The 26,242-nt window shown below is 49.4% G+C and overlaps 1 protein-coding gene across 4 annotated transcripts; it reads right to left on the bottom strand.

Annotated features, from left to right (window-relative positions):
• Positions 1-1,711: 1,711 nt before the first annotated feature.
• Positions 1,712-24,858, bottom strand: SCAF1 (SR-related CTD associated factor 1). 4 transcript variants are annotated; one of them, XM_083408096.1, is made up of 11 exons: positions 24,655-24,858; positions 21,202-21,359; positions 16,401-16,467; positions 15,381-15,508; positions 13,087-13,205; positions 12,227-12,339; positions 8,211-11,429; positions 6,409-6,491; positions 4,328-4,612; positions 2,587-2,715; positions 1,712-2,467 (listed from the first exon to the last, which is right to left on the bottom strand). In XM_083408096.1, the coding sequence occupies exons 2-11, from the start codon at positions 21,337-21,339 to the stop codon at positions 2,291-2,293; spliced, it is 4,458 nt and encodes a 1,485-aa protein (XP_083264222.1). In that variant the 5' UTR covers positions 21,340-21,359; positions 24,655-24,858; the 3' UTR covers positions 1,712-2,290. The 4 variants fall into 4 exon arrangements, with proteins under 4 accessions (XP_083264222.1, XP_083264223.1, XP_083264224.1 ...); XM_083408097.1 differs by having other exon boundaries at positions 24,578-24,814; XM_083408098.1 differs by lacking the exon at positions 24,655-24,858 and adding an exon at positions 23,525-24,088.
• Positions 24,859-26,242: the final 1,384 nt, after the last annotated feature.

The following is a 26,242-nucleotide window of genomic DNA, read 5'->3' as shown; positions in this document are numbered from 1 at the left end:
GAGCAAATTAACTCAGGTTCTCTGGGCTCAAGGCTGCTGCCCCATTCTTACTCTCAACTTTTCCAATTCATAGCCTGGTGCAGGAAGTAAAAGTAGCAGCAGCAGCAGAAATCTTAGAAAACTGCCCCACCTTCTTCAAAATGAGAATTTTGTTTGCCAGCAGCTGTTTGTGGGGGTTGTTTAGAACAGTGTTCCCCAACCTTGGGCCTCCAGCTGTTTTTGGACTACAATTCCCATCATCCTTGACCACTGGTCTTGCTAGCAAGGGATGATGGGAGTTGTAGTCCAAAAACAGCTGGAGGCCCAAGGTTGGGGAACACTGGTTTAGAAGACTCCTTTAGCAATGTTATACCGGATTCTCAGAAGGGCTGTTACGTAGGCTTCCTTCTCCGCGCAGTCCCTTGTAAGTTTCTTCCTTACATTCTCCTCCCACCCCTTTTCAGCAGCAGTCTGGTCCACCAGTGGTTGTATATACTACAACTCCCATCATCCCTAGCTAGCAGGACCAATGGTCGGGGGTGATGGGAATTGTAGTCCAAAAAAAACAAACAGCTGGAGACCCTGGTTTGGGAAACCCTGGTTTATACACTTCCTCCTGGGACAGCCAACGTAGTGCTCTCCTACTTACTCTCTTCATCCTCAGCCATTTGTCCCACTGGTAGGGGATATTGGGAACTGTAGTTCTCCCAATACCTCTACTACATTGGCTACCCCTGCATTATCCCACCTCCCAGGTGTTTCTTGGGCAACCTGACCCTGGGCATCCTCGGGGGGTGGCAACATCAATGACCAAAAGGGTACAGTTGACCAACTACAGCAAGGGGAAAGGAAAAGCGAAGCTGTGGCCCTCCAGATTTTGCCAGACATCGACCATGCCGGCAGGGGCGGATGGAATTTGGAGTCCAGCAACAACTGGAGGGCCACAGCCCCCACTACTATACAATGTGATTGGGTTCAACTAAGTACCAGGCAACACTAGGCCTGGGTGATGAATTGATACGTCACCCAGGGCCAGACCGTGACGGTGCCTTCACCCAGCAGTATATTGCAGGCGAAACCTCTGCCATTCCTGAGCTCCTCCGCCATGCGGAAAAACAAGCTGTGTCAGCCGCAGCCCCACAAGGTGCTAAGGTGAAGCTGCCTCAGCTCCCTCAGCCGGAGAGGCAGCAGTTTCACCACAGGGACGTGGCCGATGCAGCTCGTTCCTTCCTCCGCTTTGCAACAACGCAAAGTGTATCACTGTATCATGATGTTTGGCTGGCGGTGCATCACAGTGTTGAAAAGCTGGTATCACCCCAGCCCTAGGCGATGTCTCATTTTGATTTCATGGGTAGTTATGAGATAGGGATGAGAATCAACATTTGGCCCTGGAGAAAGAATTCAGAAAATGGGAATTCCAGAAGTAGAAGAAAAGGCTGAAGACCTGATCCGGTCTGCTAGGCCTACTCTAACGTGACTGCTTAAATAGGGGTGCAGAAATGCAGTTGCCCCTCAGAATAGGGAGGGGAGAGAGTTGCCATCTGCAAAGCAAGATTTTGCCCGATGCCTCAAGCACCCTTTAAAGAATAAAAAAGCCAAAGCAGTTCTTCCACAAGGTAGTTGTAGCAACAAATGTGATCCATCTGCGTTCTGAGGGAGTGCACCCCCCCCCCAAAAAAGGACAGAGACACACACACACCCCTCACTAAAGGACCACAGAGACAGAGCTCGATTTACATGGCTAAATGCAGTTTTATGAAGAGAAAGGGGTGGGGAAGAGTATGGCAGACGAACTTACAACTGGGGGGAGGATGAGGGATGTGCTACCCACCCAGTGTGGCAGGAAGCTGCCATCTACAGGCCGGCCACGGTACTGCTCTTTCATGACTCCTGACGGGAGGGAGGGCGAGAATAAAACCGTCAAATTAAAAACATGCTAAATGAGTAAAAACTAAGGTGGGTGGGGTGGGGTGGGGGAATAACAGCCACCCACTGTATCACGGGGGTGGGTGGGTGGGTTTGGAGAGTGATGAAACTAAAAATTAGTTTCCCATCCTCTCATCTGTATTTACAGGGTAAAACACAAGTCGCTTTGTGGCTAAAACTGTCGAGTGTTGAGGGGCAGGTAGCAGATGCACAAGAACCGCACGCTCCAAATGCCTCCCCTCCCCAAACAAAGCGGGTCGCCCCAACCCCTCCCTTCCACACGCCCCACACACAGGAAAGGGGGCTGGGGGAGGGGGGCCCAGCCAAGCCTATTTGCATAAAGAAGGGCCATTCTTTTTTATTATTTCCCCCCCCTGGTGGTCAATCAGAGTGGGGGCATGGGCAAGCCAGACTTGTCCAGCCCCGCTATCTCCTTGGGGGGGCCTGGCTCCTCATCCATCTTGCGCCCGTGTTTTCGAAAGTACTTGTATCGCTGGACGTACGCCTTCACTAGGTTGTTCACTTTGACAGGGTTGATTTCGCCGCTCTTGCTGTGGCAGATCTAGAGGAGGAGGATTGGAGGAGGACAAAACAAGAGTCAATACCTTTCCTTCTCTCCCCGTGGGCCTGCCCACTTCCAAGTCTCCCACGTGACCCCCCCCCCCCAAGCGCCTCTTTCACCTTGTGGACGGCTTTACGCAGGATGTCCTTGTATTCTTCCTTGGTGATCTCCTTCTTCTGGTAATAGGGCTTGATGGCCAACTTCACTTCCTCCACTGCCCGTTCCTGTGTGTGGAGCTTTTTCAGGTACTGCAGTGGAGCAGAGGGAGGAGAGTCAGCTGAAGCCGGGGGGGGGGGCGGGCGCAAGGTGAAGTAAAGCTAGTTCTAAGGTATGTTGAGTGGGACGCGGGTGGCGCTGTGGGTTAAACCAGAGCCTAGGGCTTGCCGATCAGAAGGTCGGCGGTTTGAATCCCCGCAACAGGGTGAGCTCCCGTTGCTCGGTCCCTGCTCCTGCCAACCTAGCAGTTCGAAAGAACATCAAAGTGCAAGTAGATAAATAGGTACCACTCCGGCGGGAAGGTAAACGGTGTTTCCGTGTGCTGCTGTGGTTCACCAGAAGCGGCTTAGTCATGCTGGCCACATGACCCAGAAGCTGTACGCCGGCTCCCTCGGCCAATAAAGCGAGATGAACGCCGCAACCCCAGAGTCGGCCACGATTGGACCTAATGGTCAGGGGTCCCTTTATCTTTAAGGTATGTTGATGGCATGGCATAGGTGTGAGAAGTGGCAGCCCTGGGCTGATCAAGCCCCACTTCTATGTTGCTTGCAAGCAATGGTTCATTAGCCGAAACGGATACCTCTGTAAGAACTTCCTTTCTCTTCCCCCAGGAAACTGTTTGACCCCCTCCATAGATGGTTTAAAGTACCTGTCCCAATACCAGGAATATGAACCGTAGTCCACTGCTGAATATCTACGGGAGGGCTTTAGCTTAGTGTTGCAGCATCTACTTTCAATGCATGCAGAATGTTCCAGGGTTCAATCCCTGTTACCTCCAGGTAAGGCTGGAAGAGATCTCTGCTGCCAATCCTGAACTAGATGAGCCAATGGTCTGACTTGGCCTAAGGCCGATTCTCACGTCCCTGGTGATTTTAGTGCTGGGCAACTGGCCCCAATCTGTGCTGCTTAGTGCAGAAGCGAGGACCCTGTGGCCCTCCTGGTGTTTCAGGACTCTCAAAAACCTCCGACATTCTGTAAGTAAGCGGGCCAGCAAGAAATCACTGAGCTAACTCTTAGCAAAACAGGAGCTGTACAGGAGTATCGGGCCTAATTAGCAAGCAGCTCATCTCTGGTAGGTCCTACCTCTATGAGGCAGTTTTGGAGACTGAAGAAACCCGCACCTTCCCACAGCTGCCTAAGTCTCCTCCTCTCCAAGGTCCTTCCCAATCTGAGACTACACCAATGTGCCTGCCTTTGCTCCTCCCACTTTTTGCCTCTCCTGGTCCTGGGAGACCAGGGGGAGGGGAGCTTGTCAAAGGCGGAGAGAGAGACACCCTGACTTCTTCAGCAGTCTGACTAATCTCTGCCCTCCCTCCTCTCCTGTTTCTGCCTCTGTTTCTGGACTTCTTTCTGTCACAGACTCTCCCTGCTCACTAAAGCGTTACCCCTTCGGCTTTTGAACCCTCCTCTTCCCAGTCTTCTCCCTCTGGCTGCTCACTGGCGTGGCACCACCACTCCCTGGGCTCTGAGCCTTCTTCCCTTGGGGGTTCCCCAGCTGGAGCATCCCATCCTTCTTCTGTGTCCAGCCAGTCCATGACACAAACCCAGCTGGCATGGACAATGGTAGTTAGGGATGATGGGAGCTGGGGAAGGCTTGCCTGAAAGCACCAGCTGCTTCATTCCAAAAACAACCCCAGCTCTTACCTTGTCGCTGTCTCCACGCCCTTCAGAGCTGGTGCTCCCCAGATCGGTGCCGGAGGAAGAGGCAAAGATGGCCGCGGAGGGAGGGCCTGACGAAGCCTGACTCAACGTCCCGGGCAAGACTCCGGTGGGGGTGGTGGGGGTGGAGCCACAGCCTCCGAGAGGCAGGGAGCTCTGGAGCAGGTAGGAGACGGGCGGTACAGCCAAGTGCGAGGCAGGCGGGTGGGCCGGTGGTGCTGGCGGCTGAGGGGGGCCCAAGGAGGCAGCAGGCTTGGTGTGGGTCAGGATCTGGTAGAAGGAGGGAGGAGGAGATGGTTAAGACGGCATGTCATTGGCCTGCCATTTCTCCAAACTCAAGAGCTAGATGTTGGGATGCCACCCAGAAGCTAACTAGATGGGTATACCTGGCTGTGGCTGGGACAGGGTGACCTGTCAACCTCTCTTCCCTAAAAGATACCCCAATTGGGTGCAACTGCACATTGCAAAATCAGTAAGCAGAGCTTAGAGGAAGCTACACCGACCAGTTGAGGGAATAGTTACACAAGGCCTGGGGAACCTCTCTTTTGCTAAGGGCTGCATTTCTTTGGGGGCAATGCGTCAGGCCCCCAAGCCAAAGTGTGTGGGGCCAGCTCACACTTGCCAGAAGTCTGAATGTGTTGATTGCAGAGGGCTTTCCCTCCTTCTCCTCCTATTCATTTTGGCTCCTCCTACCACCATTTCCCTCTATTGCCTTCTTTCTTTCCCCTCAGGGCTCCCCCCAACCTCATGAAATTGGGCCTAGGACCACGTGTGCCTCACTCTTAGTGAGATAAGCCCAACTCCCTTTACACAGGGAATCTGCATTGCCAGATTCCCTCCGCTAGCCATGCCCCTGCTACAGCCACTAACACAACCTCCCCAAAGCTGATTTGTCCTCTCAGCCCAAACTGGGCATTGGAGACGCGTTCAATGGGTCCTACAATGACAGCTAAACACCGGCGTCACCACTCGATGAGAACTTTCAAAGCAATCCGACTTCCTCAGCCTCTTTGGGTGGCTTTCAATTCAAGAAAAACAGAACATGACCAGACTTGATTTGGAGGAAGAGAAACTGTCTGCTGAATGTGGTGTAACAGCTGTACAGCTCCGAAACACCACATGATTATGAGAGGAAGGTCAAGTGTCACGGATGCCGGTTGGGGGAACCCCAAACAACACATTCTGAGATTGGACAGAATTTACAACCCAATCGCCCCAGTGTATTCAGAAAGCAAACCCAACTTTGCTTGCTGGGGTTCGTTTCCAGGTAAGTGGTTACAGGGCTAGAGTCTCTGTTAAGTAATGCTTGTTTATTCAAATGGGTGATATGTTCCCATCATCTCATTTTGCATATACCATGCTTTTTCTTTTTGCTTTTTTCAAAAATCAGGTTCACATTAAATTTGGAAACTAGTCTATCAAAGAGTAGAGGGGCAGAGGGAGGCCAGGAAGGACATGGCAGCCAGCTTGGGAGATAGAGAACCAGTTCTTGTCCTAGGAGAGATGAAGCCCCATCTCTTCACGCTGGAGAAGATCAAGCCCTCACTGTATGCAAGTCCTTTACCAGAAAACACCCACATACATCTAAGCTTGTCCCTGCTACCATGAGAACCAGGAATCTAATAATAATTTTATTTTTAAAAGGAAGAGCTGCAACTCTCACGAGTGCCAGCTTCTGTGCTAGACAGCACGCCTTGCTTTCGCGAGAGTACACAGTGCTCTGGGCTTTGACGCAACCCTTAAGGGGTTGGTCATCTTTGTCTTGCCTTCCAAGAGTATTGCATTTCGTCCCGCTTGTGTTATCAAGTCAGCCCCACAACCTTCCACCTCCTGCCCTCCCCTCCCACATTATGGCAAGAAAGGAGTTTCGCACGCACATTCCCAGAAATGAAGTTGCCGCAGCCAGATCTCTTGGCTGAATTTGAGGGTTTTGTACTGAAAATGCTACTTGTGGCTGTAACCCGAGTGCCAACACCCTGTGATATTTGGGTAGACCAATCTCCGTTATCTACACAATGAAATTGAATTGCAACAGCGGTTTTAACCGTTTCAAACCTGCTCCGTACCTGATTGGTTGCTTGAATAAGCTCCTGGGCTTTTGCCCTGCTTGCAAGGTTGGCCTCTTCCATCTTGAAAAGCAGGGCAGTCACTAGGTTAAGAAACAAGAGGCTCAGAAACGGTTTGCCAAACGGGCATGGGGTGGGGGTGGAGAAGGGAGTGCAGGCGGACAGTTAAGAGGTTCCTCACCCCTGATATACAGACGCTCAAGTCCTGGGTTTTCCCTTATCAAAGAGGGGGGTGGTCTGCTCTATAATTCTATTCTCCCTCCCCTCCCTGCCCACTCAGCATGGAAAAACAGCACCGGGGTGGGGGGAGAAATAAACTTGTAACTGAGATGAGGCTAAACATCCTATCACTGCCCAAATTCAATCCCACCCCTAAGTGCTCTTTAAAATATGCGGATCTCCTACAACACCTAGAGTTAAGGCTTTAACACTGCTCTGCACAGTTTAAAAACAAAGATACAATGAAAAATGAAAGCAGATCTATGAAAAGGGCTGTGCTCCTTGGCTCTGACTGTTAGCAGAGCTAGGAAGGTTCTGCTCCAAGGAACACAAGTTCCAGGTGCCTTTAGCGCAAAATGGCAAACACTCAGAGGCATCTACTTTCCTTATGTGATTTCTCATGCTGGCAAGGTTCAGGTTTTTAATGACTTGGGGAACTTTTGGTCGCACAAGTTATGGCTGAAGAGAAACACTTCATACCGCTGCCCCAGTCCTCTGAATTTTTACCCTTCACTGGATGGGCTTTCAGGCTTTCATTGACAGCCCCAAGAAACAAAATGAAAAGGTTGTGAAGACTGCGGCTGCATTCAATGTTTTGTGCGTGGACAGTGAAGTTTTGCAGTGACCTGGACTTAACACTGGTTTAATCCTTCAAGACACAGCAGTCTTTGAATATCTGGAGGTCTGTCATGCAGAAAACAGCAGACTTGGGCCCTTGGTCGCTCCAGAGGATCAGAACCAACAGGTGAGAATTGGGAGGGAAGCAGCTATCAGCTGGAAGTTATGCTGAGAGCGGTCCAAAACTGGAAAAGGCTTGCCTTAGGAGGTGGCAAAGTCTCCTTTGGTGGAGGCATTTAAGCAGCTCTTGGTGGGCACCTGCCAGGGATGCTGCACTTGCATGGTGCGCTGAGCAGAGGGGCGGAAGAGGTGAACTCTGAGATCCCTTCCAATTGTATGGGCACACGAAGGGGGCTCTACCTTCTAGGCAAGGATATGGACAACTTCCATAATGCAAAGATCCATCAAGGGAAAAAATCAATGCCATTATGGCACGCAAGCAGTAACAGGGGTCTGCAGCCGTATTTCAGATTCATACTAGAACCACCAACGGAAGTGCATTGGTAAAAGGGAGAAGAGGGAAGGGATACCTGGCCCTCAAGACATTTTCAAAAAGGGGTTGATGTTTCTGCCTCATTAGGATTTTGTTGTTTTGCATTGTGTTGTGTGTTAACTTTGCTTTACAGTTTTTCAGTTTCAGTTTCACAACGAACAGCTGGAGCACAGGGAACCATCTCAGTGGGTGGGTTGGATCCCTGGCAAGGGGGCTGGATGTTGTTAGCTGGCTTAGCCTCTCCCTAGGGCTCCCTCTTTCCTCCAAAACACAGGGACATCCACATAAGAATATATGAAAATGTGGCTTTAAGCAGACACACACATACATACACAAACGCAGGTTATTTTTGTAACCTGCTTGGAAACTATTTTAGTATTAAGCAATGTATCAATGCGTTTAAAAAGACCAATGAGCAGGGCTCCACAAAAGCACTCCCTCCCTCCTTCCCTGGCCCCATCCCAATACCTACATGCCAACACGCCACTGGTGCAGTCCACCCCACCCTGCAGGTTCCATGACATGGGGGCCGGTGGCTGGGGCAAGCTGCGAGGTGGGTGAGGGGGTGGCTGCAGCGGCTGTTCCTCTTTGGTCTCGGACAAGCTGTCGGCTTCTGGCTCGTCTGCTGGCACCCTGGGGGGCTCAACGGGTGGCTCTTCAGGAAGGAAGGAGACATCGGGCGTCTTGCAGCTGCTGTCCACCGTCTGGGAGTCGGGCGTGAGCTCCTGGCCTGGGGCCAAGGGCTGCGGGCTGGGTGGTTTGGCGGTGACCTCCGATTTCTCGGAACCAGACCACGAGGGCTCCTCCTTGACCCTCAAGGGGCTGCTCGCGCCTTGACTGCAGCTGTCGGCTTTGGATTTCTTCAGCCCAGTCTTCACCTTGAGCTTCTTCTTCTTCTTGGGCTCTGAAGCACCCTTGGGCTTGATGCCCTTCAGCTTCTTCACGCCCATCTTGGCCTTCAGCCCTTTGACTTTCTTGGGTTTGAAGCCTGGCTCCTTGACGTCGGCCATCTCTCCTTGGCCGGCTGCCGAGGCTCCAACCATCAGTACCTTCTCCTCTGACTTGAGGAAAGGCGAGCGGCTCTCCTTGTCACGGCTGAACTTCACACCAATGGAACCCACCTCCTTGACCGACGTGGTGCTGCTGACCCCTTCGCGGATCAAAACAGCCACCTTGGACTGGAGCTTCACCTTCCGGCCTGAGCCCAACTTGCCACTTTCCTTGTGACTTCCAGCTTTGATCTTTTTCCCAGTCTTGTCCCGATCCGGCCGGGCCTTTTTCTCCACTTTGGGCAACTCCTGCTGTTCGGAACAGGGCGGTCCCTCCTTCAACTTTTTTTTGTACTTATCGCGGGCACCAGGGCGCTCCTCCAGGTAGGCCCTCTTGCGCTCTTTCTCCTTAGGCACCTTCTGTTTGATGTCCTCCTCCGGCCGCTTGTCCTTGCGGGACGGGACCACGTCCTCCTTGGCCGCTAGCCGCCCCCCGCCCGATTTGGATTCCTCCGCGGGCTCGCGGTCCGAGAAGCAAGCATCAAAGCTCAACCCTTCGGAATCGTAAAGGACTTCCCGCTTAGCTCTCTCTGGCGTCTCCAGGAGCCCTTCCATTTTCTCCTGCTGGTTGACCGTGATGGTCCTCTTGATGGTGAAGAGGTCGTTGTCGTTGAGGTCCTGGATCGATGGGGGCACCACAGTCCGTGCATCTCTACGGCGTTCCATCAGGACCTTCTCAGACTTGGGCTCCTCCTGCAGGTGCACCTCCCGGTCCTTGTCCTTGGACAACCGATGGGAAGGGTGCTTCTCCCGCGAGTGAGAACGGGAACGTTTCTTCTTCTTTCTGCCGCCATCCCCCCGATGTTTCTCTTTGTGTCTGCTGCGATGGGCACGGCTGCTGCTGCGCGACCGGGAGCGCCGGCCGCGGCGCTTCTCCTTCGACTTTGATCTCCTGCTCTTGCGCCGCTCGGCGGAGGTATGGGAGGAGCCAACCGCAGACAAGCTGGTGCTGATTGATGGCGACCAAGACCGGGAGGCTCGGTGATGCGAGCGGGACCGCGAAGCCCTGTGGTGTGAATGCCGGCGCTCCTTGGATTTCGAACGCGATTTGGATTTCTTCTTGGGGTTCCACGGGGAGACGTAAGCCTCCTTGGTCTTCGAGGCCTTGCGCTCTCGTGACCTTTTGCGCTCCCTTTTCGATTTCTTGCAGGAGCCGGAGCTCGATCCAGAGTGAGACTTGGAGGCAGGGCGCTTGGGGGCTGGCGGAGGCGGCGGTGGCGGAGGCAGGGGCGAGGGGGCCCGATGATAGCGCTCTCGTCGCTGGGTCAGAATCTTTCTCCTCAAGTCCACGCCCTTCCAGCGGGGGTCAGGCTGGCTCTCGCTGAAGTCGATCTGTAGGGCTCCCTCGTCATCCGAGTCTGCGTGCAGCGACAGGAAGTCGTCTCCTTCGACCACCCGCAGGGTGCGCTGTTCGGCAGGCCGGCACCTGCTCCGGAAAAGTCGAATGGGGCTATAGCGCTCATCCTCTGGCTGGACAATCTCGCCTTCCTCAATTTCCGAGTCGCCGCCACCACTCCCGTCCCACTCCATGGATGACCGGCGTCCGGCCCGATGATGCCCGCCTCCTTTGGACGTCTTCTCGCCACTCCTCAGCTTGGCGTTTCCAACAGTCACCACCTCCAGGGACACTTTCCCTTCCAGCTGTGGCTTGGTTTCAGCATCCAAGCGTCCTTTGGGGGCCAGGTCTACCACGAAGACCCGGCGGCGTGGCTCAGGGGCTTTAGCTTCCACCTGCTCTGACGGAAGCTCCTCAGGCAGGGTGGAATCGGCGCCCGGGGGCTCTTTGCCCTCGGGAAGCTCAGCAGAGCAGGCTGCCTCCGTTTCGTAATCCCTGCCGGCTTCCACCTCTGGCTCAGAATCTTCCTGCCCTTTGTCGGAGCTGGGGAAATCTTGGCTCAGGCTGTTTTCGTCGTAGATCCCAGCCAATGTTTCTGAGATGCGGCTGATGCTGTGGGACATGTCCGGAGGGTGTTGGTCGTGGTCGTCTTCGTCGTCGTCCTCGTCATCCTCCTCGTGCGAAGGGGTGCTGATGGAGGAACTGGGGTTAGAGCCCGTGGGGTCAAAGGGGTCGTACTTCTGGTCATGCCGCCCACCCTCTGCCTCTTTGTGGGGAGAGTCGCCAAAGGCAAAATCACCATTGAGGTTATCCTCATCGGTCGGGTGGAAGGGATCATAAATATCTAAGTCCGGGGAGCGCATTGGGGGGCAGGGGTTTGAAGAGTCGCCGCCACCTTCGCCCGGCAGGCCCTGGTGGCAGGAGATTGAGGATGACGACGAAGAGCAGGATGATGAAGAGGAGGTGCTGGAATCGGCCTTGTCCAAGGAGTTGGCGGGAGGCGGCTGGGAACGCTGCTGGGATTCAGATTCCCGGCTGGCGGCGCTCTGCGGGCGCTGCTGCCCCCCGCTGGATACCCCCATGCCAGTACCCAGAGTCATGCCCAAGCAAGGTGAAGGAGAAGTCCTGTCTGCTTTAGGGGACTGCGGAACTTGGCTCCTGGCTAAAAGAGAAGTCCAAGGAGCCAGGTCCATTACAGGCAGAGTTCTGTGTGAGTCCAGAGGATAAGGCTGCTCTGAAAGGGAACGGTGCCCAAGGGGACAGGCGCTGCTTCCTCTCCAGCAAGGTGCAGATAATCCAAGGCAGGCTGCAGGGAGCAAAAACGGAAATGGTTAGGCGTGCACCCAAATTGGAAGAAGATGGGAACTTTAAAAAAAATACATAAAGGCCCCGTATCACATTCCACAACTGGTGCTTCACAGGAGTCAGAGTTCCGATATTTCCAATTCTGCTATCGACTGGGTATAAGCCTCTGATAGCATACAGTACTCCATTAGCCAGTACAGGCACCCAGCCCTGGAGCTGCCTAAAGCTGTAGCCAGCAACTTCAGAGTCTCAGTCCAAATCTCAAGCTACAGAGACCTGTGTTTCCACCAACTGCAGGATTTATCCTCATCATATCTGGGCTCAAGGTCCAAGGTCAGCAGAAAGGGAGAGGTGCCATTGCAGGGGCCTGCCAGCAGCTCATATTGGGGCAGGATTGAGCAGCAGGGGTGGGGGTCCCCTGAAAAATGAGTATCTTTGTGGGTCCTGGGCCTAAGAGAAACTGGGCTGGACCACTTGAAATAGAGGATCTTCTATCAGCACATACGCAGTTATGAATGGACTAGGGGAAGAGACCCAGCACTGAAAAGAAACCGTTTTACTACCCTACCGCCAAGTACGGCAGCCCGTTTCCCCCTGCTATGTATAAGATGGCAGGCTCTGGATGTGCAAGACACGGAACTTGCTGAATGGCACCACCACCCTGGATCTTGTTAATACATCCTGCCTGACCCCCTCTCTATGGTTTACCATATAATGTAGTTTCCATCCTAGAGAGTCACGCCTGCATCCCTTTCCTCATCTGTCTCATTTTTTTCTCGCATATGTGCAGACACCCACCAGACTTCTGCATCCTCCAAGACAGGTTTCTTCTCAAGATGCCAGACAAGGCGCCCACATCCCCCAGCCGCACCTCAGCCACCAGCTCCACTTCTTCCATATCTTCATCCCCGCTGTTGAAAGAGACAAAAAACAGAATTAAGAAGCGGATCCCGCACCGGCAACCCAGAGATCCCAATTTCCAGCGCGACATTCTAAGCCAACCTGTTGCCCCCTAGATACTGGACTCCAGTTCCTGCCAGCATGGGCAATGATCAGAAATAAGGGAAGCATTATTGTGGTCTGCACTAAACTCCACTGACTTGCAGGCATAATTCAAGGCATTTCGGTCCCACGTACCTTAGAAATTTGTCTCGTTCTCTCTGGTCCACTGTGATCCCTAAGCTCTGCTTGACAGTGTCTAAATCCTTGAGGAGACCTGGGTCATGATCCAGCAGTTTCTCCCCCTTAGTTGAGCTCCCTTTCCACAGGGGACTGCATAGATGTAGCAGTCAATACTATTCTATTTGCCAGGGCAGTAGCTCATGAGAGCCCCTTTTCTGCTACAAAGCCATTTGGCTTCTGCAATTTCCCCTCCTTCTGCAACTGCACTCAGATTTAATTCCCAAGTTCCTAAAAAGGATACTTTGATCCGTGCATTTTACTGCTTGACGAGCTTCTGAATTTAATTTGCCAACAGGCTTCTGTTTCTAAAAGCCTCGTTATTACCGTTATCCTGCCAGCTGTGCAGCTCCGATGTTTTACAGAACTTCTACTGAATGGTAGAATTTCAGAGCTTTTACTGTGAAGCTCCAGGCTGTAGCCACAAGAATGGGCACTTGTCCTCCCTGAGATAGTTGCCCTATAGGAGTCCCACTTACTAAACTGCCTGAGTTCCTACGGAGCTTTCTACTCCCTGCGGCAAATGGTAAGTCCACTCCAGGTAGTCACAGACTCCAGCCAAGTCAGGCACCACACCAGAAGAAGGAGCCTCAAGGACCTGGAGGAAGGAATAGGAGAATAAACAAGTGCTGAGTAACTGGGACTCTCTGGTTATAAATATTAAGAAAAAATTAGGCAATGCTGGGATTGTCATGGGGTGATAGCCAACGAAGTCATTTTCAGAGCAGACTTATATTGTTAAAAAAGCAGTGGATGCAAGTTGTTTAAGTTCACTGACCTAATGGGTCTACTTTGAAAATGTATAATGTTACTTATCATCCACATATTTTATGTCCTTTTGAATGGTATGAATTATATGATAAAGAGTAAATTAACAGCAATCATGTGCGTCTTGTCTCCAGTGAAAGTACCGATTTACCAAATATAATAATTGTAACTGAACATGGGGCTGGTAACGCCACGGTTGCAGGTTTGATCCCTGTATGGGACAGCTGCATATTCCTGCATTGCAGAGGGTTGGACTAGATGACCCTCAGGGTCCCTTCCAACTCTATAAGTGGTACCTCGGGTTAAGTACTTAATTCGCTCCGGAGGTCAGTTCTTAATCTGAAACTGTTCTTAACCTGAAGCACCACTTTAGCTAATGGGGCCTCCTGCTGCCGCTGCGCCACCGAAGCATGATTTCTGTTTTCATCCTGAAGCAAAGTTCTAAACCCGAGGTACTATTTCTGGGTTAGCGGAGTCTGTAACCTGAAGCATATGTAACCCAAGATACCACTGTACTTTGTAGTCAAATCATATTCTCACTTTGTAATATTTTCTCTTTTTAACAGAATTTTGTATTTTTTGGTTTTTTTGTATTCTTGGATAATGATGATAAGAGCCCAGAAGGTAACAGAAGCTGGCATCAACACACAGGCCAAGACCTTCAATTCCTCCTCTAAAGCAGCATTTCCCAACCTTGGGCCTCCAGCTGTTTTTGGACTACAACTCCCATAATCCTCAGCTAGCAAGACCAGTGGTCACGGATGATGGGAATTGTAGTTCGAAAACAGCTGGAGGCCCAAGGTTGGGAAACACTGCTCTAAAGAATGCTGAGGAAAGAACACCATGACAGGCCCACATTCACAACAGAAAACCCACAACTGTTCACAGATGAACACTCATCATCATCATTTTATTTGTATGCCACCTTTCCACAGTTGAAACTTTGCTCAAGGCGGCTTACAACATGACAATATTTACATAATTACAAACATAACAGAAGTCATAAACAAATAAAACACATTTAAAAAGTTCACAACCTGATAGTAACAATTTCCAGATAAATCGTAAGATCTAAAACTAAAGATACAGTACAACAATAATATCTATAACAGCCACAGCTCTCTCAACACCCCCCCCCCGTAAACAATACTCCAGCCCAAGAATCTGTTCAACAGCCTCAGCTTTTGTAGCTGAAATCACTCAGAACTCCACTCTCCCAGGCCAGATGGGAATGGGCCAGTAAGGCAGGGGGCAGGTCATCCAGGGCTCACAGCCAAGATGGTCTCATTTAAAACAACACAGATAAAAATAAAAAACAATTTAAAAGAGGAGCCCTCGGTGCTAAGCAGCAGCAACAGTCCTTAGGAGACTAACGGGCCCTGCCCCAAGCCAGGTGGAAAGAGACAAGGGTGGGGCCCTCAGCAGGCCCCATCACCGAAGAAAGGAGGTGAGCACACTGTTCACCAGAAATTATTTGCCCTGTAAGACCAAACCTGGGATGGGTGGCGCTGTGGGTTAAACCACAGAACCTAGGGCTTGCCGATCAGAAGGTCGGCGGTTCAAATCCCTGCGACGGGGTGAGCTCCCGTTGCTCGGTCCCACCTCCTGCCCACCTAGCAGTTTGAAAGCACGTCAAAGTGCAAGTAGATAAATAGGTACCACTCTGGCGGGAAGGTAAACGGCGTTTCCGTGCGCTGCTCTGGTTCGCCAGAGGCAGCTTAGTCATGCTGGCCACCTGACCCGGAAGCTGTACGCCGGCTCCCTCGGCCAATAAAGCAAGACGAGCACACAACCTCAGAGTCATCTGCGACTGGACCTAATAGTCAAGGGTCCCTTTACCTTTACGACCAAACCCATGTGTAGTTGACCCCAGTGCATTAGGAATCTCCAGCAGTCACACTGTTTGGCCCTTGCACAGATCTGCAACGGAACATGTAAGCTTTCCAATGTTAACACATTATTAAAATAGGGATGCAGTGTTTACAGTATGAAACTGCCAACATACCTCACCCATTGTGGCATTCCTATCGCAGGCCAGTGCAGGGTCCCCAGTTCCCAGCCAGGTACCTCCGAGTCCTTCGGATCTGGAGCTCTTGCACCATTTCCTCCGGCTTGTGTGCTTGCATTCAGCATCTGGAAAAAAAGAGAGGCAATTACGGCAGGAAGGAACCCACTAGAAAGGTATGACATGCCTGCTTTGCAGGGATATAGTGCTCCAAAAAGCACCTGCACATGAACTATACAGGTAGCTGAAGTCTGCCATTACATAGCCCAAAGACTGCATGACTTCATTCTTTCTTTTGCTTTGCAAATTCTCATTTAAAAAAGAGTCCATACCCCAGACTGCTTATCACAAACAGTGAACGACCACTGTAAACAAATCTTAGAGGATGCACTTTGCTTATGAGCACATGAAATGCCTTGCTAGATCAAATCAAGATCTCGCCCACGTGATCCACCAGAAATGGGATAGTGGCTCACCTGTAGGCCACAATCAAACATCTACCTCAGTACTAAAGAGTCATGCACTGGGAATCCTTAGATCTTAGCTCGGTCATGAACTTGCTGGGTAAAGTAAAGGTAAAGGGACCCCCTGCCCATTAGGTCCAGTCGCGGACGACTCTGGGGTTGCGGCACTCATCTTGCTTTATTGGCCGAGGGAGCTGGCGAATGTGAATAGCTCAGTGGAAGAATACACCTGTTGGATGCTGGAAGTCCCTGGGTTCAATCCCTGGCGTCTCCAGGTAGGGCTGGGTGGGACCCTTGTCTGAAACTCTACCAATCAGAGCAGACAACACTGAGCTAAATGGGCAACTGATGCGACTTGGTAAAAGGCAACTTCTCATTCTCCACCACTCCTCCCCACAAAAAGCCCACATCCCTCAAGCCTGGTCTGAGATCTGCTATGTTCATGTTAAAGTGTGATGTTCACAGCAGAGGCGCCTATTGTTGAAAGTGCAACTAATCCACCCGACGAACCCATCGGTCCCTTCACTCCTTGGTTTGCCTCTTGATTTTGAGTTACCTTTCTCACTGGCTGGATCCTGCAGTTCACCCGGCAGGCCGCTGCCCACAGCTTGCTGCAAAGCTTTCTGCAAGGACAAAAAAACACACCTTAGCTCTTGCTGAGAAACATCCAGTACTGCAACTGCCAGAAGCCCAACTGAATGTGACTGGCTAGCTTCCATGGCGGTCATTAGATGGGTTTGCACAGGGACAATCAATGGGGCAAGTCTCAAAGGCTGATATGAAATCAAGACGGAAATCTTATACATGAGAACCTTGCAAAATAAAACAAAAACTGCCCAAGAACTTTGTAGATCTTGTTTCCAGCCTAAGCGCCACTTTAAGAAACGTCAGAACAATGATAACAAGCAAGCTATTACACTGCAATACTGGACATAAAGCTCACATTAAGGATGTAGTTAAATATACACATTGAGTGATGAATGGCACATCATTAAAAAAGAATGATTTGCTAGAAACAGTGCGGGTTGTCAAAAATAAATCTTTCGTTGTCCAGAATTAATGTTACTGAGTATTTTTTATGACACCAATGTAAATATATTGTTTAAAAATGATTTATATGTATGATCTTGGAAGTAAGAATAGTAACTGCAATTCAGTGGAATCATCTTACACTGGATGCTTGTATCACTAGCTGCAGATTATGACAAGGACTACACATTCAGTTTTTATACAATTTGACATTCCTTTATGACATATACAATGGAACCACAATTTTCAAGACAACCGGTCACAAGCCTGGCAAATCTGGAATTATACGTGATGATCTGATAACATTGATTGTCTTTACTTAGACTTTATTATTTCAACTCTTTCAAGTGCCTATTTTATAATTTTGTTTTTTGTCTTTTAATTTTTGCCCTTAGTTGTCCCTGTTCTCTGTTTTATATACATTATAATATAATAAAAACCTAACCCAAAAATTAAACCTGACGGAGATAGATTATTTTTTATTAAAACCAGACTTGCAAATTGCCACCAATGTGGGGCAAGTAGAAACCACCCCTAAGAAGCCAACGTTGATCCAGAATTTCTCCTTTGTAGCTTTGTAGCCAGGACTTTTAAAAATTAACCAAAATCCATTGCATGTGGTCTTCTGAGTGCAGAGAAGCTTTCAGCACCCAAGACTGAGCCAATACCTTGAAGTTTGAACCCGAAGCCTTCCGCTTGGTTGTCACCGTCACCTGTCTCATTTATCTTGTGCCTATCCAATGATCCAAGATCACGGTCTCAGCTTAATTAGTTGTGCAAGTTTACAGCTGTGGGCTGTTTTTTCCCTTCCAGCTACATTCTTCTGCATGCCCCAAGGCCAAGCATCTTTTAATGTTTGCTCTTTATCTCTTAGGAGGAAAGGCTTCAAAAGAGGCTTCCTGAATGCATGTTCGTTCCAGACTTCCCTGTCCCTAGGACATTTCTTTTAGAAGTAATTATTAATTAAGCGTATTAAATGCACAATGGGTGGCTGATAAAAGAGGAAATTTCACCAAGTTTCAAGATGAGGCTTATTTCCAAGTAAGTGCACAGAGGATAAAAATATAACTACATGAACTTAAACATGTCTGCAAGCAAATCTTCCAAAAAGTGAAGCCCTGATGCTTTTTTAAAAAGTGATATTTTATCCAAGAATTTTCAACTATAAAGCATTAAAGTGATTCCAAAAAAAAAGCCACAAAATTGTGTAAAGGGGAGGGGAGGGAGAGTGTTATATGAATATATATGAAAAATACCCTAACCCACACATTAGTTTATAAATTTGATATTATTATCCTAATACTAATGTAAATATTAATAGTCTACTACATTTTGTATGTAGAGCCCCAATGCTTTAAATGACTCTCTTTTTCTACTAACTTCTGTTCTGACAAAAATGAGACTCCGGGGGGGGGGGGGCGGGCGGAGGAATTAACCGCAGCAGAATTCTTACGAAGAAGAAAATATTGAGTTATCACACTACATATTGAAAGATTTTGTTCAGATGTTTTCCAAAAATGCTACTGCTTGTGAAGAACCTAAGAATTAGTGTGTGATTTACTGCTGTGTTCTACTGGTACTATTTAATTTCATTAAAAAGGTCATACTACTTTGTGAATGTCACACATCCAAGAGCTTTGTCCAAGTTTCCATTTGGACACCAAAATAATATATAAATGCCCTGCTATACACACTTTCCTGGGGTAAGCACCTATGAAAATGGTTCAGACTTCCTTTCAATCATATATAAGTTTGGGTTGCACATATTATGTTTGGGCAAAATTTTTTTATTCATTTTTGGCAAGAGCTGCTTATTACATCGATGGGGAAATATATCCAGTATTTCTCTGTTTTTCAACTCCTACCCTCCAAACCCAAAACAGTTGTTTTCTGAACCGTTATTTTTCAAGCTCTAAGACTAAGCGGAGCCTGTTTTGCTGAAAGCTGGTTAAGCAAGAAGCCACATGTGTGGGCTGGCGAGTTTTACAATCTCTGTATCCTTATCTGCAAGGCCAATTTTTTTTTTAATGCTCTTCTACAGATTTTTCTTTCTTTCTGGAACGCCACACCAGCTGGCAGAACTAAACAAACAGTTCCACAGAACAATTGGCAAGCACCAAGAGAGAAGTTAAAAGAACAACGATGCGCAAGTGAGGGAGAGGTGGAAAAGAAAACGAAGAAATTATGGTTTCTGAAGTCAAATGTAGGACGGAATGAAAGAAAAAATATTTACTCCAAATAAACTCTATATGGCAGTGATGTGTACTTTTTTAAAAAAAAAAAAGCATAGCAGCCTAAACATATTTCTGCAAGGAAAGCCTAATGATTGATTTATAATACTGTTAGGGAGGAAGCCATGACTGTGACACATGCACACAAAAACTGTGCAACCAGAAAAACACTTCACGTACGGATAGAAAAAAAATTATTCTGATACACGTATACAGGCGGTGACCATTTTAGGCGTGTTCAATTGTCCTGACATGCAGGTCTTTTTGGAACCAGAAGAGGGGAGAACGGGGCAGAGCGGGCTTATACAGAACCCCCATGCAAAATGGTCATTGCCTGTATTAGCTTCATTTGGATACCACAGTAAACCATGGTTTTATCATGGCAGGAATGAGCTGCAATAAGCTTCAAATCGCACTTCGCACACTCTACACACAACACCAGCAGGAGGAAACTGAACTGCTTTCAATGCCAAATAACCCCCGTTTAGGGTTTGGACATGTCGCTAAACGGGGTTAATATTCACTATGGTCTGTTGAAATAAGCCAGCTTCATAGCTTATGAAGCTACCTTGCTTTAACTAGCCACATTTAAGCTTAACCTAACACTCAAGACACAATCCTGAACTGTGGCTAACCGCAATCAAACACATAAACTTCCAATTTCCTCCTTGTGTCTGCACCAGTGAAGAGAGGTGTAGAAGAAAAAGCATAAACCCAAAGCTTGTGCACATAACTATATACCACTGTTTATCATTACATTTGAATCGGGCAATTGTATGACAACCCTTTGGAATTTGGTGTTTGGGTTACACAGGAGGCCACAATGGGAAAGGAAGTCTCCCAAAAACGCATGTGAGTGTACGGTCCTTTTGGATCTCAGCCCATATGATGAATTTTCATGTTTAGGAATTGACACAAAAGCAAACGAAAAGTTTTATTTTCAGTTAAAAAACTAAGCAAGTCTAGCAATGTATCCAAATACAGTACATGCGAGTAGACCTACGAAACTCTTTCCATATTACGAAAGCAAGAGTCAACTTAAGAGACTGCTTTCTTGGGGAAGGTGAATCTTCTCATTGTGAGGCTGCCTCATTTTTCAGTATCCACACTCTCTTTACTATTGCCCAGCAGACTTATTTCACACGGAAACTATTTTGTGCTGAGATATGTTGTGATCATAAAAATTTGGGGACGGGACTCCTATACAGCCCCTTGAAAACAGTAGAGGAAGGGGGGGTAATGATATAAATTATGATTCTGCATGATAATGATTCTCATTTATCTACAGTGAGCCCATTCACAATGTCCATTAAACTTGTTTTCTGAACAAAACCACATCATTCAAGATCTCCAGCCTTGCTATCATCCAGTATCTTTAACAAATGGCTGCTTGGCAGCTATCAAACGAAGTGTGTGAACAGGTTGAGTGAGAGCTCTTGCTTTTTAAGAGGATGTTAGTCCCACATTCTCCAAACTTCATTTTCAGATTCCTGTGGTTGTAGTTGACTGTGTAGAATAGGGGAGGGCCCTCCATACGCTGCTGGGACTACAGTTCCCATCATGCTTGACCACTGGCCATACTGGCTAGGGCTGATGGGACCTGGGGTCCTTCTCACTGCCCATTCCTGATCCAATGGCAGGAAGCCACTCAGTCCAATGCCAACTGTGTCACCTCTTCCTGATTGCCACAACCCCTTCTTGATGTATTTCAGTAATGCGCCATGTACATTTTTCATCAATATATCATTTCAGTACTTGCTACACGCCCATAAAGGCGTTGAATTGGAAAATACACTGGACTAAGTTTGTAAGAAAGAAGCAGAGAAGAGCATCTCCAAACACCCAACTGCTTACTTTGCATATGTTAACTTAACTGTCCTGCTTTCGTAAACTCGTCTGCATCTACAGAGCAGCACAATGCGGAAATACAAATTAATCCTCTGAGCAAAACCACCACTAATGCCTCAAAATGGACCTATTATTTGTGCTCAACCTCAAGGAACCACAGGCTTCCCAGCAAGAACTACTCATTCGAAACATAAGTATTAAGCCCATCACTCCAGCCCACAACCCCTTGAGAAACTGAGCAGTCATTACCAGAATGATAGCTTGGCCAGCACAGAGGGCACCCGATTGGTCCCAATCTGCATCGAGAGATGGTTCACTGGCTGGCTTCTCGCCACCTCGTGCAGGATCCTCCCTTACTGGGGGGCGTCGATTCTCCTCCTCTTCCATGTCTGCAGGAGCTGCAAATCCTAGATAGTGACATTGAGTGAGACATTAGCGACTGATAATCCAGTTTCTGACCTACCTATCCTCTTCAGGTACAGCTTGTTCAACTAGACTAGATGAAATACAGTCCCTTTGCATAGAACTCTGAAATCCGGACACCCAGTCCGCAACAAGTCATCTCTCCATCCCACCCTCTCAATACCTCATGCACCTCCAAGAGAATTCAGGATTTGCAAGACTGCCAGCCCATGTTTCGATCCGCCAGAGCCCTGCTTCTTTCACAGAAAACTCTGCCTGCACCCACTGCCGCAACACGGGATCTAGGTCTCCACTGTCCATAATTCAGCTAAGCAACGAAGGGAAGAGGGGCTGGGATCGAGCAGGTAGCAACTGGCTTTCCGTAAAAACTATTTCAGTGTTCCAATTATGCTTTTCTAATTGTTGCCCAATGGAAGTAGCTAAAACGCCATGGCAGCATATAAGCCATTTGCCTCATCTGAGGTTTGCATATTTAAATCAGTAAGACAGCACCTAAGTCAGGCTCGGCCAAAGAGGAAAGGCTTCTTACTGCACAGCCAGATCACAGTCTCCTGCCAGAACTCCCTTCGAGAAGGGAAATGTTCCAGGTTATTTTCTGAGCCAGCTTCAACACCATGAAAGCAGATCGGTTTCATACCCTGTTTTGTGAACCAAATAGGTAATAAACATAATACTAAAAGAAGAGTGTCCCTGGGCATATCTAAAATTACTTTTGTTTGTGTGGAAGAGTGTGCTCTCAAGTGAAGATAGTGGGAGAAGCGAATACAGTGATTGCAGTGTCCTTAAGATCGACAGTGATGTGCTAGAACCCCGCTGATTAGCTGATTTATAGTTCAATACATTTAAGCATTTGCTTATTTTAAAATAAAGCTGTCATCATACGTGTAGCCTGTTAGGAGCCCAATATTCCAAGTTCCTTTCCACCTACACCAAGAATGGGGTGGCCATCTAGTTATTGATGGACTCCAACTCACGCAGGCCCAACCAGCATGGCGAGAGGTCAAGGATGATGGGAGCTGTAGTTCACCAATATCTGAAAGGCCATGTATTTCCCATCCCTGAGTCTGACTTTCACCCAGTAAATTCCCCAACTTTCTAATCATCACAGACTACCCACACATAAATAATTCTTCTCTGCTGCACCATTCTTTCACAAGAGCTGACTCTCTAAGTTTTATAAACCCTGATCCTTATCTTATCTTCTCAGCTTAGAACACTAGTGCCTTCCCCACCATTCCTAGTCTTAAATAATTTCCTTTCTAATAAGAATGAACTTGAACAGCATCAGATGTTGAGGGTGTCCCAAGACCCATAGAAACTTTGGTAGAATGACCAGAATCCAGGTTCGAAACTAGTAGAATGTTGGTTTCTTTGGGAGATCTGCAAATCCTAGATATGTGGTGTGTGTGAAGGTATGTACAACCGTATTTTCTAGTCTTAAGTTGTTGTTGTTGTTTAGTCGTTCAGTCGTGTCCGACTCTTCGTGACCCCATGGACCAGAGCACGCCAGGCACTCCTGTCTTCCACTGCCACCCGCAGTTTGGTCAGATTCATGTTTGTAGCTTCGAGAACACTGTCTAACCATCTCGTCCTCTGTCGTCCCCTTCTCCTTGTGCCCTCCATCCAGTCTTAAGTAGGTATGGATAAATGAGACTTAAAGAGACCTGTTAATCCTCAATCCCCTATTTACCTAAACAATTATTCCGTTAAATTGCACAATTTTGTGCTAGATTCTAAATACTAACAGACCCAAAAGACAGGTAAAATTATAAGCATAGAGAGTTAGATGCAACCTTTCAGATTATCTGCCCAATCCTCTGCTTCAGACATTCTACATCTAAAAATTGCCATTAAATTGCTTATCCAACATTTCCTTAAAAACCTTCCATCAATCCTCTGCCACCCATCTTCTCACCACATGGCACTGAAAAACCTTCCCATTCTCTTATTTTTCCATTTGGAACCTTACAATTCTTCTGTCATTTCACCCTGGACATGCCGTTCCATCAGCTTACCAACCAAGATCCCACAGCCCATTGATGACACCACATTTGGGCAACCCACAAGCCTTCTGTGCCATCTTCAGCCATAAGAAGCACCCTTAACCATAGCCGCATCTCATGTCCACAACTCCCATTATAAAATTTACCTGACCATCAACTGCTGCAGCTCAGGGATAAAGAGGCTATGTTTTCCGTGCAAAAGGTCCTAGGCTTCAGTCCTCGGCAACTCCAGTCCAAAAGTAACGGACAATGTGAAAAAAAATATCCCTGCCTGCAATTCAAGAGACTCTCTCAAGAGCAGACGACACTATGTCAGGTGTCCAAACATTTTGTCCCGGAATGACGAGATAAATTCTATTTAGTCTAACTGATGCTATCCAGTTCCCTTTCCCAGGATCCAATCACCTCCTCCTTACCCAAGTGACACAAGAAAGGACCTTGACTGCCACCAACAACCCCAAATGAACCCCCATCCGTCTCTAAGCCATACTAAAACAACCCCCCACCACCACCCATCTTCTTCCATAGATTCCACATGCCTCAAACCCCTCTGCCCCACCGTTTCCCTCCATGTACAGCCCCAGAAGCAGGCGCACACCCCCTTGAATGCCCTCTTCCCCCTTTCCCAGGGGGTGCAAACAAAGCCCTATCCGCTGCCTGTATAGTGGGGATGGGGGGGGGGAGCGCCAAGCCCCACTGACCCCAGCAACGCTTCTCCTCAGGTTAAGTGGGCGCAGGATGGATGCCGCCCCACACGCATCGCTTCCCCACAGATCTCCTCACAATACCCACCCCAAATACTGTTTTAATACCGAAACAAGACAAGGCACGGGGCACAGGTCTCGGGGCCGCCACCCCCCCTCACGACAGCTGCCCCTCCTTTAGGGCTTACGGGAATGGCCTCCAAGCCAAAATGAACCCACCCCCCCCGACCAACCCGCCGCCCCCCCCCGGATCCCCCGACCCCACATCACGTCCTTAACGGGCGCGCTCCGAGGCCTTCTCCGCCCGTCACCGCTACTTTAAAACAACCGAACACCCCCATTTTTATTATTGTTACTGTATTATTTTTTAAAGCCCTCGCCCCTGCATTGCGTACACTTAATATTCGGCCCCCCCCCCCGCGCACAACCACACTCCCGGCGCAAATAAAATAAATAAATATATGTATACAAACACACTTTTTTTTGCACACATACATACACGCGCGCTCGCACACCAGCCCCGCGAAAGACCCTTCGGCCGGCAGCCCCTCCCGAGCCATTGCCATAATTACCCAGCTCCACCGGGAAGCTAGGCCTTTCCGCCCGCCCACTTCAACACCAGAGGAGGGGGAGGAGGAAGAGGAGGAGGCGCGGCCGCTGCTGCCGCCGCCGCCGCCGACACTGTCCGGGCCCGGCCTCTGCGGCAGCCATTTTACTCCGCTCGGCTCCGCGGCGGGGAGGGCGGGGCCTCCGAGAGAGGGCGGTTCCCGCGGCATTCTGGGAGATGCAGTCCGCTCCCGGAGAGCCCCTCACAGAACGCGGCGGCGCCCCGGACTCCAACGACCAGAATGCCTCGAGGCGGCACGGGAAAAAGGGGCGGGGTGGGTAGGGAGCGCGCAGGGCGTGATGGGGGATGTAGTTTGCGAGGCGCGCCGCTGACGGGGCTTTGTATGGAGTGGGGGCCGCTCCTCGCAGTGCGAGGGCCGAGGGGTAGCAGTCTTAGCTGAGCGGGGCCGTGGGTGGGAATGGAGTTCTCCGCGCCAGGTGGTCGAGGCCTCAGTGAGCCGGGCAAGAGCAGCCGCAGGGCGCGGAGATTTCGCCCCAAAGCCTGAAAAACGGGCAGGCAGGCTTATGTTCTCCCTTTTATTGCCTTGCTGCGAAACGGCCGTGGCCTTTTGCAGAGGTAAAGGAAAGGGGCTTAAGGCGTCATGATCTGCACTTTTGATCGCGGTCCGCGCTTCTCCAGACGCCTCTCCCTGACAGACAGCCGCTCCCCCGACGCGGGGATGCATTTCCACGCTTGCGCCGCTTTTCTACCCCACCGCCTTCAGTTTCGTTGCAGGACTTTGCAAGCATCTGTTCTGCGCCCAGAAAGCGACCGAAAGCAAAACAGGGCTCAGAATAAAATCATGTTCTGTCCGCTTGAAATGATCCCAGGGCAGAAAACACACGGGAGCTCATCGATTTACACAAAAACAACACACAACACGCGTGATCTTCGTGGCACGAATCGGATTTAACGCCCAGAATTGGTGTGCCAGCTTTGATGACCTCTGGTACTTCTGTTATCTTCCTAACTTTTAGCATTTCATTGGGGAAAAAATCAAAATACTTCTATTCCAACCATCAAGGGGGCAGCATGCAAGCTCCTTTGGGGTCCAAAATAAGCCTTTTTCCCCTCCTCCCGCAAGGGTGGAGGATGGAAGGTGTCTCAGGGCATGGGGATCTCAAAGCACTGCAAGGAAAAGGAAGCTCGGTTCCGTTTGTTTACATCGGCTCCAATATAGTGTCCGGCATCCTTTGCCCCCACCCCGCACATGGAGGGGAAATCTAACGGGAGCCGGAAGTGAGAGCTGCCTGAGGCGCTTGGCTTCTTCTACATCTCATAGGGGTGAGACGTCTCACTTCCTCGAACGTAGGAATGGAGGGGGTTGGACTTCCGGCACTGTACCAGTCCGTTTCGGAGCTCGAGTCGCAACGGGACTGTGGAGCAGGAGTTCCAGGCGCCCCTGCCCTGTCCCATAATGCTTTGCGACGGGCTCTTCCTTGGGGAATTGCGGGAGATGGAATCTTTCTGGGTGGGGCGAGGCCCGTTCGCAGCGGCAATGTCGTATCCATAGAGATAACGGCATGTCGTCATGGGAGGGAAACGCCGCTCCT

Source organism: Podarcis tiliguerta, assembly GCF_965153285.1.
Source record: "Podarcis tiliguerta genome assembly, chromosome: 13".
NCBI classification, from domain to species: Eukaryota; Metazoa; Chordata; class Lepidosauria; order Squamata; family Lacertidae; genus Podarcis; species Podarcis tiliguerta.
Note: the sequence above shows the minus strand (reverse complement) of the source record. Positions and strands in the feature narration are given on the sequence as shown.